Raw genomic sequence first — 15,082 nt, forward strand, 5'->3', positions numbered from 1 at the left:
AACCCATCTCAGGGCACAATCGCACATACACTCACACACCCATTCACACTCTATGGACAATTTTGAAATGCCAATCAGCTTACAACGCATATCTTTGGACGGACTGGGGGAGGAAACTGTAGAACCCGGAGGAACCCCCCAGGATTCGAGGCAAACGTGCTAACCACTAAGCTGCTGTGACTTCCCCCCTGAGCTTTATTATTAAGGGGAAAATTAGATGTTAGCAATGCTAGGCAAACAATTTAAAAGGTTACTCATAGGTTATGGTACTTATAGGTAAAAGTATAAAATTGTTACTATTATTATTATTATTACTACTACTATATTATTATTATGTTGGTTGACCTAGTGACAGTTTTGCGGTCTCTAATTGGTCAATCAGGTACCCGGTCAGTCCTGGTGACGTAGCAGCCTGTCCGTCTTGCGAGCTTCTAGATTTTTCCTCCTTATCTCCCCCGTTGCACCAATCGAGTTGCCGTTCTGTGCCCGCTATCCAATCATAACGCGCAGGGGGCGGGGCTACATCTTATTCCAGTGCGCAGTGTTACCGGTGGAGAACATCAGTGCAGGCATCGAGAATGCGGTAGAATCGTCATGTTTTAGGATTAGTCTGGAAAGAGCTGTCTAAAGCTTATCTTACATAATAACTAGTAACTCTTACCTCGGATATATCTATACTGCAGATATAGTCACTTATTTTAGACTAACGGTGGCAAGGTTATTCTCATCCAAATTATAAAAGATAAGAGAAAATAAAGCTTGAATATGTCTGTGGTGGGTTTTGATGTGGGTTTCCAGAACTGTTACATCGCTGTTGCCAGGAGCGGCGGCATTGAAACCATTGCAAATGAATACAGTGACAGATGCACTCCGTAAGTACATCAGTGTAAAACGATGCTGCTGTAGTTTGTTACGCAGTGTTTTCTGTTGACGAGCTGCTAATGCGCCCTGTTACACGGGGTTTGTTTGTTTTTTTGTCTCTAGCCTAATGTTTGGTTATTCCTATTTGACACATTGACCTGTATGTATTTTGTATGATGGAGGGAGAATTGTAACTCTAATTGAATTGTAAACGAGAAGAGGTGTCTCCTTCACTGTAACCGAGCACAAGTGCAATGACTTCTGGGCCAACGCTACGCCCTGACTGAGGTTAAACCTGTGTTATGGTGATGGCTGTCTGGAATAGGTTATTACTTTGGGTTCTGCACTGTAGCCCATCAATACTCATGAATCATGACTCATTTTGATTCGTTGCTGTTTAGGTTGCTGTAATATGAAAATGTTTACCTTGTGACAAAGCAGTCCTTGTGTTCAGAGCATGTTGCAGTCTGCATGCAGGGAAAGTGTTGCTTGTTTTATATTTTTTAATTGTGAAAGCCAACAGATCTAATTCTCAGGTATTCAACAAGCCCCTGATAAAATATTAATAGTGCGGTTACCATTACAGCACTTTCAAAACGCTACATTTGAGAAAGCAGGTTGAAGGTGCTCTCTGAGGTCCTGACCTGTTGTCTTAATAGGTTTGTTGTTCCTGAAGGACATCACTGACTACGTTTACATGGACAGCAGTAATCTAATTTTTGACCTTATTCTGAATAAGACAATATTCTGATTAAGGTGTTTACATGAGTCGCTTTTAGAATATTCCTTTCTTGTTCCTGTTTTACATGTTATAGAACATGGATGGATTAACGGCACACGACATTACGTCTCCGCGCCACACCGTTCGATGTTCCCTCCAGAATTTCACGTATCAACATACAGTTCGTCTTCGTTATGGTACCGTATAAAGTTTTGGGTGTTTGATTTTTAACTTTACGAAAGCTTCAAGTGCAGTTAATTATTTGTCATGCGATACGTGCAAATAGACGACTGTTTGAAACCGTGAGCTGCGTCTGAAACCGCGTACTTACTTACTATATACTATATAGAAATACATGTAGCTTGCCTACTATATAGCAGCTACGTAAGCAGTTTCAGACGCAACCGTGCTCCCTTGTTTGCCGTCAACTAGTTGAGCACTGCCGTGTGTGTATGTGTCCTGTCGCACAATGCGGTGAAAACTTCCACACGATGTTAATAGTGTGATTAAGGTGTGTACGTGTCTGTAATGCACTTCGATTATGTGACTTAAATAGGAATACTCCACATATCTTAATTCGATTTGTGTTTACTTCGAGTATGACTTTAGTTGGATTAAGGTAATCAATAATCGCTTTTTACATGGTAGTTTCTTAATCAGAGTATTGTCTTAATCAGGTTAATATCAGATTATTGTTGTCCATGTAAATGTACTGAGTGTCTTTTGTGCTGGACTATGATGATTGCAACATCAATGATTTATTTATATATATATATATATATATATATATATATATATATATATATATATATATATATATAATTGTGTTATTTTCCCACAGGGCTTGTATTTCTTTGGCATCTAAAAACAGAACCATTGGAAATGCCGCAAAGAGTCAGGTACAGAATGATAAGCTATTGTTTTCTATTCTAGCGGTAGATTTGTCTTGTCAGAATATAAACCACCTACAATTTGGGAATTGTTGTGAAATATTGAACATAAAGCGTTTCGTCTTACAGATCATAACGAACTTTAAGAACTCAGTCCATGGCTTTAAGAATTTTCATGGCCGAGCATTTGACGATCACTTTGTTAAAAATGAAAAATCCAAGTTGCCTTACAGTCTTCACAAACTTGCCAATGGTGGCACTGGAGTAAAGGTAAGGTTTAAATGGTCCACACCAGCTATTTTCTGTCATTACTGTACACCATGAATATGTAAAGCTCTGCTGAAACAGATATGCAGAGAGTGCTCTCATGTTGTTTTCACTCTTGGTGTATTTGTTGTCTGTAGACATAGATAATTAGCCATGTACAATTCATGGAGTCACTTCTGTATCAAGGTTATGAAAAACTGTAAATGCCATTTTTTTTAAGGTTCATTACTTGGAAGAGGATAAGGTTTTCACCATTGAGCAGGTGACAGCCATGTTGCTCACTAAGCTGAAAGAGACTTCTGAGAGTGCACTAAAGAAACCAGTGGTGGATTGTGTGATTTCTGTAAGTGATAGCAGTGTTTTCCCTCACAGAAAACTGTCCATAATTTGTACACAATTCTCATGAAAAATTTTTTGTACAGGTTCCTAGTTTCTTTACTGATGCACAGCGAAGATCGATGATAGATGCTTCTCAGATCGCTGGGCTGAACTGCTTGAAACTAATCAATGACACAACAGCAGGTTTGTAAGGGAAGACATGCATTTTCACTTACATCAGGAATTGACATTAATAGAATGCATCCTACTTGCCAATGTACAAAATCGAGTCAGCTTAATTATCCAACATGTTGCTGTCTATGGCCATGCATTCATCTTGAACTCATGGTGAGCTTTTCAGGTTTGAAATCTCAAGTATGAAATTACAAAGATACAAGAAGTGATTGAAGAGGAATTGTTTTGCATAGACAGCCATGCACAGAATATGACACAAATGCTTCAGTCATCCAGGTCATTAGGAATGTTGTGTCACATGATCCAGGCATTCAGACATGATATTCAGCACCAAGGACAGCACTGTCAGATCTCGCTCTCTTGGCAGCAACAGCGATGTTGGTCTTCCTTGTTTATGTGTAGTTTGATGTGACAGTGATTGTATTATGTGCAAATACTAATATACTGATACTGATATATTATTAACAGATAAACCAGTTACTTCATAAACACATTGTGCTTTGGGCTAAGTATTCAATCTGAAATTGCTTTCCTGTAATATTTCTCAGAGAAATATTATTTCTCACTGGACTTGTGTTACAGTGGCATTGGCCTATGGAATCTACAAGCAAGACTTACCAAACCCGGAAGAAAAGCCCCGTAATGTTGTGTTTGTGGACATTGGTCACTCATCTTATCAAGTGTCAATTGTCTCATTCAACAAGGGGAAATTGAAGGTCAGAGGCACATTCAGCCTTGTTCAGTGTATTTTGGATGTTGTTTGTAATTTGTAATTGTATTACATAAATGCTCTAGAATACATTTCATACCCCATCTAACTGTTTGCACAAACTCCCATGAGCTCTGTCTTTCCCCTTCCACAGGTGTTGGCCACAGCATTCGACCCATATTTTGGTGGGCGTAACTTTGATGAAGCACTCGTTGAGTATTTCTGCGAAGAGTTTAAAGGCCGTTATAAGTTAAATGTGAAGGACAACCCTCGAGCCCTGCTGAGGCTCTACCAAGAGTGTGAAAAGCTGAAAAAGCTCATGAGTGCCAACTCCTCAGAGCTACCACTTAACATTGAGTGCTTCATGAATGACATTGATGTTTCAGGGAAGATGAATAGGTAAGGCCACACAAGATCAGTAGATTCATACTACACGATTAAAGAAGATAATGAGGGTGTAACAGATGTCTCTGTCTGTATTTTTGAATCGATTATATTGTGTTAGGTGTCTTTCACTGTGTATTTTGTAGTTTTGGGAGTGTATTTCTATATTCTATATTGTGGTTCTGATTTGGCAGGGGCCATTTTGAGGAGCTCTGTACCCAGCTATTGATGAGAGTGGAAGCACCACTTAAAGCCGTCATGGAACAATCAAGTAAGTACAAACAACAAGTCAAATGACTTTGCTTCTCACTATAGATATGCATCAAAAGTAACTGTTTTCTTCTGTGTGGCAGAGCTAGGCAGAGATGAGATCTATGCGGTTGAGGTTGTTGGTGGTGCTACTAGGATTCCAGCCATTAAAGAGAGAATCTCAAGGTTCTTCTGTAAAGACATCAGTACCACCCTGAACGCAGATGAAGCAGTGGCACGAGGATGTGCACTACAGGTAAAGAGTCAGTCAGCAGAAAATAGTGCACACCAATTAAAGGTCACTAAGACTCTGTAAAGATTTGGCTTAACTTGAAGTTTTTCTCATGAAGTAGACAGATGGACACATATGGGTTTTTCTGGATTTATTAAAACCAGTGCAGCAACAAACACTAAGGCTTGGCAATACTCAGACATGTGAGGCAGGAAAATGGTCAGATGATCAGCAAATAAGCATTAACTAGAATAAATCAGCAAACATAAAGCAGACAACGGTCAAACACTAATCAAGAAAACAGATAAAGACTTTGCCTCATGACGGACACAATACTGGAGCAAGACTTTGCAAAGCAACACATAGAGTTTAACTTATTAAAGGGAGTGATGCCAAACAGGTGAGTGGCATTAATAATCAGGTGATTTGAGCAGTGAAAGCAAGTCAAGTGATGAGGTAGAGGACTGAGGATCATGGGAGTTGTAGTCTGGAGATTAATTCTCCAGATATACCGTGTTTAGCAATATGAAGGTTTCTCAGTCTTAACTATACAAAATGTTTTATTGTGCTAATTAAGAAATAGCAACTTTATGCGTATGTATGTATGTTTGTCTATATGTTTAGTTGTTTCAATGTGTGTGTGTGTGTGTGTGTGTGTGTGTAGTGTGCAATCTTGTCTCCAGCCTTTAAGGTCCGTGAGTTTTCTATCACTGACGTGGTTCCCTTCCCAATCACTCTTCGCTGGAAATCTCCCACAGATGAGGGTGTTTGGTAAGAGCTATACAAATTTGAAAAACTATTTAATTAATAGACAAAAGATTTCTAGAAGAAATATAATTAATGTGGATTAAATATGTTGCTAAATGCTATCAGATGTTTTTGATTGTCATTTCCTGACCCTTTGGTGGTAGAGTGCAGCATTCTAAACTTAAATAGCTAGTTAATTATATGATAGATTATTAATAGTGTCGGTCACTAGCCTTTTCATTTAGATTAAGTGAAAAATAAGGATGTTCAGTTTTTGGAGATACATAAGTCCTGAAGTTATCATAGCCAGTGATGGCTGGTCCTGATGAGAGGGCTAAAATGTAATATTTATCAATAGCAGAAGCTGTTAGGATTGAGCAATGCATTGTACATCAAAGACATAGGAATGTTGTGATCTCTCTCTCTCTCTCACACACACACACACACACACTCAAAGGCAGATAGGCAATTGCATTCATGATTTTTAATTTTTGTTTAAAGTATTTCAATTCTGTAATGCCCTACAGCAGTGGTTCTCAACCAGGGGGCATGGAGAGATCGGAAGGGGGCACAAATTGTTTTCAAGGAAAAAAAACAAAGACAGGGCATCATTCGGGGACTCTGTGTATTTTATTGCTTTTCAAATAGAATGTGCATAAATGAAAAACCCCGCATTCCCTCTCCCTCTGTATTTTCTTTTTACTAAGCCGGAGCTTAGTTGCCTTTTATCTAGCTGTCAGTGCAGACCAGTGTTGCCAACTTAGCGACTTTTCAGACCTCTTAAGGCTTGGGGGGGCTTTAGTTACAAAAGGTGCCCTACTGGATTGGTGCCCTGTTTCCTCCAAATACCAAACCCAGAAAAGTTGTAACCCATTTGTTTAAATCAAAACCCACTAAACCTACAGTTCTATTATCTGTCCTTTTGTATAACTTGTACTTTGATTGGACAAGGTGTACTTAGAATACTTGCTTTTAGTTTCTCCTCCAAAGGCATTTACACCCACCACTCTATTTCACATCTATTTCACCTTCTTCATCGATCAGCCATAACTTTAAAACCACCTGCTTAACATTTTGTAGGTTCCCCTTGAGCCACCAAAAGAGCACTGACCTGTCGAGGCATGGACTCCACAAAACCTCTGAAGGTGTGCTGTGGTATCTGGCACCAAGACGTTAGCAACAGATCCCTTAAATCCTGTAAATTGCAAGGTGGGATCTCCATGGATTGGACTTATTTGTCCAGCACATCCCACAGAAGCTCGATCGGATTGAGATCTGGGGAATTTGGAGGCCAAGTCAACAGCTTTAACTCTTTGTCATGTTCCTCAAACCATTCCTGAATAATTTTTGCAGTGTGTTAGGGTGCATTATCCTGCTGAAAGAGGCCACTGCCATTAGGGAACACTGTTGCCATGAAGAGGTGTACTTGGTCTGCAACAATGTTTAGGTAGGTTGTACATGACAAAGTAACATCCACATGAATGCCAGGACCCAAGGATTCCCAGCAGAACATTGCTCAGACCATCACACTTCCTCCACCATCTTGTCTTCTTCCCATAGTGCCTCCTGGTACCATCTCATCCCCAGGAAAGCGACGCACACGCACCCGGCTGAAAACATGATTCATCAGACCAGGCCACCTTCTTCCATTGCTCCATGGTCTGGTTCTGATGCTCATATGCCAATTGTAGGTGCTTTCGGCAGTGGATATGAGTCAGCATGGGAACTCTGACCAGTCCTTAAGCTTGCCCATTTTACCTGCTTCCAACACATCAGCTTTGAGAACTGACTGTTCTCTAAGTGCTTAACATATCCCACTTCTTGACATGTGCCACTGTATCGAGATAATCAACGTCATTCACGTCACCTCTCAGTGGTTTTAATGTTATGGCTGATCAGTGAAGTCACTGCTGATGAAATGTTAAGGGTGCATCAGCAAAGCAGGCTAAGCAGCCCAAATGGATATTAAACAACGTGTGACTGACATGTTTATTTGTGTGACATGGATAAACAGACCTTGAAAATGTTACTGGGGGAAAATACAGGACCTACCTCTGTCCTACTTATCTTTTTGTTACTGTTCTCTTTTCATAGTGAATGTGAAGTGTACAGCAAGAACCATGCAGCACCTTTCTCCAAAGTCATCACTTTCCACAAGAAAGAGCCCTTTGATCTGCAAGCGTTTTACAGCACTTCACAAGATTTGCCGTTCCCAGACACCGCTATAGGTGGGATGTGTTATGAGGCTTACTGCAAATGTAGGATTTCTTATCCTATAAAAAAATTGGGTTGAAATCTTATTTTTGATCTTAAAAATATCCATTCCAGGACTCAGATGATAGCTAGACACAGCTCTCATTTGACAGTCCAATATCGACAGTACCACTGATAATATATCGGAGCTAAAATGGCTATGATCAGAGAGATGGGGTCCCTGTGTCAGAGCTTGTGCACTCCCTCTCTCCATATCCTCCTTATTCTTCAGTGTGACTGCATAGATCCTTTTTTTTTTTTTATTGTACATCTTATTCGTCACCTCCCATCTTTATAAATGTTATTAATTTTCTCAGGGATTCTCACAAAGTAAGATAGCACAGGATACCTGAAATAATCTCAATTTCTTTGTCCTTCTAGGCCGTTTTACTATTCAGAATGTTATGCCCCAGTCTGATGGAGACAGTTCAAAGATCAAAGTGAAAGTGCGTGTAAATGTGCATGGAATCTTCAGTGTATCCAGCGCCTCTCTGATCGAGAAGCAGAAAGGCGAAGCGGAGGACATGCAGATGGAGATGGAGCCCACAGTTCAGAATGACAGCAGGCAAGAAGAGCAGGTGGAAAAATAAAGCATTTTTCTTCACATGTATAGCAAAAATACCAGAACTTTATTCTAAATGTAATTATCAGACAGACATGGTGAATTTGAACTGACTTTTGAGTTTAACGTACATGTATAGTTGGGAAAAGACCTTCAGCTGTTCATGTGTGTAGGACTCCTTCAAGTCAAATGCTTTATATGCGCAGGATCAGATGCCACTGATGTTGATGCTGATGTTTGTTTGTGTGTGTTTCAGACTAAAATGCAAGTGGACCAAGACAGTCAAGGTGAGCAGCTCAATGAAGAGGGGAAAGCACCAGGTTCAAATACTAAGGTACTTATTTGCTTTTTGATGCTTTTTGACACACCATGTTGTATAAAGGCCCAAGGTTCTGTATTATAAGGTTGTTGATGTGTTTACTTATACCCTCTTCTGGTTTAAAGGATGGTGCATCTCCTGAAAACCAAGAACAGGGCGCAGGGTCGAGCAAAGCCAAGACAAAGGTCAAGAGTGTTGAGTTGCCCATCCATACCTGCACTGTCAGGCAGCTAGACAGAGACCTACTTAACAGCCTTGTGGAAGAGGAAGTGAGTTTGATTCAGTTATGTTTAATTCATCTGAGCCTAAACACAAAGCGGTAATTGCAGTTTGGTTTTCATACTTGGAGAAATTTTACAAATCAAAGCATTTAAAGATGGTGGAGTACTGTTTAGAGCTCAGAAAATAAATATTAGTACATCAGTGGAATAGTGTTGGGCTCATGTAGAAAAATACTTAAATACTTTATATCTATGTGTTGTCTTTTACTTCTCGTTGTTTTACTTGTGTACAAATGCTGACTATGTATACTCTAAATCAAAGTACTATGATAATACTCTAGTTGTCTCTGGTTACTGTGATGGTTAAAGAATATTGTGCATCCAAGGACATATTACATCTTTGTGACTGTAATTAACACTCTCCGTTTCAGCGGAAAATGATAGTTCAGGATAAGCTGGAGAAGGAGAGGAATGATGCCAAGAATGCTGTGGAGGAGTATGTGTATGACCTGCGAGACAAACTGTGTGGCATCTATGAAAAGTACATCACTGAGGATGTGAGGAAATCAGCTCTTTAATCATTAATGACTGCGTCTTACAAAACATTAATCCGCCACCTCTGCATGTAATGCGTTAACATATTCTATGAAGTGAATGTAATCATGAAAATAAGGCTAAAGCAAAATTCTGTTGTGTTCTTTGCTTTATGGGGTATGTGCAGGACAGCAGCAGACTCACTCTAGTGCTTGAGGATACTGAGAACTGGCTGTATGAGGACGGAGAAGACCAGTCAAAAGAGATCTATCTGGATAAACTGGCTGAACTCAAAGTAGGTATTCTAACTGTATAGGCTTTTTAAAATAGATTTCATTAATTTCAGTGAAGCCGTTTAGTTTTGGATTTAATTATATTACCCTTGTGGTTTCATTAAGTGAATATGTATCATTTGACAGAATGGTCAAACTGGTTTCAATGGTTAAATCTCCAGCTTACAGAACCATGGATGACTTTTTTTTTTTTTTTTGCTTCAGAACTGAGTATAGAATCTTACCTTTGCTTCTGTGCATATACTAGTATGTCTATATTTCTTTGTTTGTTTATAGAGGTTTGGTGGGCCCATTGAAGAGCGGTACAGGGAGCAGGAGGAAAGGCCACAAGCTTTTGATGAGCTAGGCAAGAAAATCCAGCTCTTCTTGAAGGTTTTGGAAGCATTTAAGCAAAAGGTAAAGCACAAGGTCAGAGCACAGGGTCAGCCATGATATGGCACCCCTGGAGCAGAGAGGGTTAAGGGCCTTACCTAAGCTTAGATCTGTGCTAAGGTGTTGAACTGCTGATATTCAGCTAACCTGAATGCACATGGCTCGTCAGAAATACTTCTTAAAAATGTAAAATATAAAGGAGTTTTAATGTTTGCCACTTATTTTGGTCATTGCATACTTCCATACGTGTTATTTCCTACTGGTAATGTCATTATTTTTTCCAAAATAGCGGAAAAACCATGTATGAGCAAGTGTGTCCAAACTTATGACTATCTATGAAAATCTGTCAGTCTTTTGCTACCGAATATAATTGAAGTGTTTTACAAATGAGCTGTTATGGTAGTATTCTTCTGGGAGACGTTTACCACCTCCTTTTAAAGTGTTTTATAATGGATTTTCTAAAGATCACTGCACTGCTGGGACTGGCCTAATTATTTTCATAATTCTGATTATTTTAATTATCCACAGCCTGCTAAGTCTGTCTTGTTTAGGTTATGTTCCCTATAGAACTGTTTGCACCCCTTATTATTAGTGTGTTTTATTTAAATACAGCAGCAAATGTGAGGTACTGTAGTTTTGGGATTAAAGGTAGATAGGTGATAGAAATATTTAAAGAGACTTCTCTGAGGTCTGAAACAATTAAAATAATTCTACATTAGCTTTAATGACTGTTAAAAATGAAATCTCTATGAAATGGGTGTTATGAGGTGTCAAGTTTGACAGCGGAGTTTGTTTTGACTGTTAGGATGAACGTTATGAACACTTGAGCGCTGAGGAGATGAGCACCGTGGAGAAGAGTGTGAATGAGGCCATGAGCTGGATGAACAGCAAGATGCTCGCTCAGAGCAAACTCAGCATCGCTCAGGATCCTGCAGTGAAAGTAGCAGAGATCATACAGAAGATTCAGGTGAGTGAAACTGTATCAATAGCATCATGTCATGAGTCAAGCATGATACTGTGAACAAGTCTTGTCAAAGAGAGACTATCCTGTGTGTCTTCTTTATCTGTAGGAGCTGGAGGAGATTTGCAGTCCTGTGGTGAACCTACCCAAACCCAAAGTCGAGGAGTCAGCAGAAGACATCACAGCTCACAATGGTCCAGCAGGAGGACATGGGGCTGATGGCAAGAACAACCAGCAGACTAAGAACCATGGAGAGATGGAAGTGAACTGAACTGCTTATCCAGCCTTGCTCTCATTCTCACAGAAGACTCCGTCAAACCCATGCAGCTGACTCCTAACCTGTAGCCAATACCAGTCTGTCTCTGCCCACAACTCTGCTGGTTCTAGTTTGCACCTTTGCTTGTTAGTCTGAGTTCTGGTTTGTTTTTCTGTTGTATTTATTTCATTTTGGATTCAGTTTATACTTTGAACGTTATATCTATGTATAAAAGTAGGCCCAGAGTGAGACATACATTGATAGACTCAAATAAATTAGTTTCAGCTTAACAATAAAACAGTGCTGCCACTCGGAACAAATATATGTTAAGACAATGTAATCGCTGGATTCTAATCAATTAATCAATCCCAAGTGCTGGCTGTGTCAAGAGATCAATTTTATTGCACAGCAGCAAAATAAATAAATAAAATATAATATGCAATTATATATATGCAATGATTGATATATATTAGAGAGAGAGAGATAGATATAGAAAGAGAGAGTGAGTATATATTTCTATATGAAATTCAAGTGTGTGTTGTCTAGGACTATAATATAATATTAGTATAATATAGTAATTTTAATTTATCAATCAATATAAGGGTATATAGGGGTCCCATTGTTGAAATGGCAATGCTTCCAGCTCCAAGTTGTTATTTAGAAATAGAATATAAAGAGCTCTTTATTCAATTTACCTTTACTCATTCATTTCCCAATATCAAGTCCTGAGATTTGGCGGTGGCATCTAATAAAGTCTTTATGACCAAGGTCTGTTGGCTTTTGTAGAGGTGTGTTCTGTATTTACATTGAACCCTTCAGACAAAGTGGATAAATTAACAGAAGGTTCACTGACAGGTTTCTGGGTAACCTATTAAGTGTAATATAGTCAATTTGCATTATTCAGAGGAGAGGTGTGACAGCAGTAACAAAAAAAATTTAGTGTTCAAATTAATGCTTATGAACAGTAATATCATAAACTTCAAAAAAACAAACAAACAAAAAAACCCACCTGAGTGTCCATCACAGTGAACATTCAGTCTTAACCACTGTCAGGTTACTGTAAGCACATACTGTATCTATGGAGATACACTGTTAGTAAGTCTGTTCTATTGCAAAGAAGGGCTTAAAAAAAAATAAACATTTAAAAACAAAGTTTGTATTTACAGTTCATAGGATTAGAGATCTAATATTTGGGTTCTAAGAATAAGAATGAATATCAACTCAGGAGGAAGGCAATTAATTAATTTTAGAAATGGCAAAATAAGAGTAAAATGTTCAAAATATAAAGGACTTTCAATAATACAATGCCCTCCACTAATATTGGCACCCTTGGTAAATATGAGCAAAGAAGGCTGTGAAAAATTGTCTATATTGTTTAACCTTTTGATCTTTTGTTGAAAAAAATCACAAAAATACTCTCTGAGAATTTTTAGACAAAAGATAAAAAGATTAAACAATACAGACAATTTTTACAGCCTTCTTTGATCATATTTACCAAGGGTGCCAATGTTAGTGGAGGGCAGTCTAAACATACAGTGGTGCTTGAACGTTTGTGGACCCTTTAGAATTTTCTATATTTCTGCATAAATATGATCTAAAACATCAGCAGATTTTTACACAAGTCCTAAAAGTAGATAAAGAGAACCCAATTAAACAAATGAGACAAAATATTATACTTGGTCATTTATTTATTGAGGAAAATGATCCAATATTACTTATCTGTGTGTGGCAAAAGTATGTGAACCTTTGCTTTCAGTATCTGGTGTGACCCCCTTGTGCAGAAATAACTGCAGGTAAACGTTTCCAGTAACTGTTTTAGCCCATTCCTCAGTACAGAACAACTTCAACTCTGGGATGTTAGTGGGTTTCCTCAATGAGCTGATTGCTTCAGGTCCTTCCACAACATTTCTATTGGATTAAGGTCAGGACGTTTACTTGGCCATTCCAAAACATTAACTTTATTCTTCTTTAACCATTCTTTAGTAAAATGGCTTGTGTGCTTAGGGTTGTTGTCTTGCTGCATGACTCAATTTCTCTTGAGATTCAGTTCATGGACAAATGTCCTGACATTTTCCTTTAGAATTAGCTGGAATATTCAGAATTTATTGTTCAGTCAATGGTGGCAAGTCGTCCTGGCCCAGATGCAGCAAAACAGGCCCAAACCATGACACTACCACCACCATATTTCACAGATGGAATAAAGTTCTTAAGCTGGAATGCAGTGTTTTCCTTTCTCCAAACATAACCCTTCTCATTTAAACCAAAAATCTATTTTGGTCTCATCTATCCACAAAATATTATTCCAGTAACCTTCTGGCTCGTCCACATGATTGTTAATATTAAAAACAAGCTCTTGAATCAGGGCCCTTAACAGAAACAGAGTTTGATATGATATAGTATAAAAAAGATACAGTATCCTGAACATTTTTACTATGGTAAAAGGTTCTACAAGATGCAAGAGACCATTCTGCACAGGAACAAGCCATGTCTGTGTCCAGTGTAATAATTCACATTTAGATGTGACATTGAAATATTATTCAATTCTGATATGGAAATGCAAATATAAAAACAGGCCATTTGTGGAAATGCTGGCTGACAGGTGGGAATTCATCTCCACATTCTTCATTATTAGTCTCAGGTAAGATTAATCTCTGCTGAAATATTGCTTTTGCATGTCAGTCTGGCAAGATTTGTGTACATTAGCTAGTATGAGAGTTACATTTAAAAACTAATTCACAACAAAGTTTTAAGGTAACTTGAAAGTTATTCAGTCTCATTCAACATTAATCAAAGGGGCAACATATGTAGCAGAAAAAGCAACTTTAATCACGTACAGTGTCCAAATAAAAAGGAGGGAGGAGAACATGCATTAAAAGGGTGAAGGTGACTCATGTGAAATGGGAAGTGAGCAACATCAGCAACATGTTACTTTTAGCTGTTTTTAAAAATACTTTTTCAGGCAATATTACTGAGCCACAAAATAGAATTAGGACAAATTGGGGGAAAAAAGTTAGCATTTTCAGTATTTTAATTTGTTTTTATGTGTAGTATACTAAAAGAAAATTAGAAAAATAAAAGTATACAGTTAAATTAAGCCACACAGCCATCCATTTTCTGTATTGCTTATCCTAGAATGGTTGCAGGGAGCTTGGAGCCTATCCCAAGGAACTTTGGACACAGGGGGGACACCCTGGACACAATCACACACACTCACACTCACTGTGCAACCCATTCACACTCTACAGACAATTTGGACATGCCATTGGCATGTCTTTGGACTAGGAGGAGGAAGCTGGAGAACCCAGGGGAAACCCCTGAATATACAAAAAGAAAAGTTCTAGCTAAGTTCCAACTATTGAAACCTAAAGTCCATTGCAGTGGACATGAGAAAAAGCTTTCAACTTTATTTCCCAAGGGTTTACGTGTAAAAAGAAAAAGAAAGAAAGAAAGAAAGAAAGAAAAGAAGAATTTTTGCAGTATCTAGAAATAAAATCAGGTTTAAAGGGGTTAACATACACATGCGTTTGTTGTGTGTTTAAATTTAGCATATTTATGTTGTATAAAGCTGTGTAGGCTAATCACACAAACACGGAGTTTTATTCTTATTTTTTTATTGTATTATTATTATTATTATTATTATTATTATTATTATTATTATTATTATTATTATTAAATGCTTAGAAAGCAATAACAACTATTGTCGTCATACAACAACCAGCCGGAGTAACACGGACTTTT

The 15,082-nt window shown here is 38.3% G+C and overlaps 1 protein-coding gene across 1 annotated transcript; it reads left to right on the forward strand.

The window, feature by feature from the left end:
* Window positions 1-517: 517 nt before the first annotated feature.
* hspa4l (heat shock protein 4 like) lies at window positions 518-12,112 on the forward strand. The gene is made up of 19 exons (XM_017475407.3): window positions 518-872; window positions 2,424-2,481; window positions 2,602-2,742; window positions 2,960-3,082; window positions 3,162-3,261; window positions 3,835-3,968; window positions 4,116-4,360; window positions 4,540-4,616; window positions 4,699-4,850; window positions 5,491-5,597; window positions 7,668-7,801; window positions 8,208-8,404; window positions 8,645-8,722; window positions 8,833-8,976; window positions 9,360-9,485; window positions 9,650-9,757; window positions 10,032-10,151; window positions 10,933-11,094; window positions 11,198-12,112. Exons 1-19 carry the CDS (start codon window positions 766-768, stop codon window positions 11,357-11,359), a joined length of 2,475 nt encoding a protein of 824 aa, XP_017330896.1. The 5' UTR covers window positions 518-765; the 3' UTR covers window positions 11,360-12,112.
* Window positions 12,113-15,082: the final 2,970 nt, after the last annotated feature.

Source organism: Ictalurus punctatus, chromosome 9 (assembly GCF_001660625.3).
Source record: "Ictalurus punctatus breed USDA103 chromosome 9, Coco_2.0, whole genome shotgun sequence".
Lineage (NCBI taxonomy): Eukaryota > Metazoa > Chordata > Actinopteri > Siluriformes > Ictaluridae > Ictalurus > Ictalurus punctatus.

Coding starts and splice junctions, on each gene's coding strand:
- hspa4l (XM_017475407.3), top strand. CDS start 766: ATGTCTGTGGTGGGTTTTGATGTGGGTTTCCAGAACTGTTACATCGCT. Junction 3,969..4,115: donor TCAACAAGGGGAAATTGAAG/GTCAGAGGCACA, acceptor CCCCTTCCACAG/GTGTTGGCCACAGCATTCGA. Junction 10,152..10,932: donor TGGAAGCATTTAAGCAAAAG/GTAAAGCACAAG, acceptor TTTGACTGTTAG/GATGAACGTTATGAACACTT.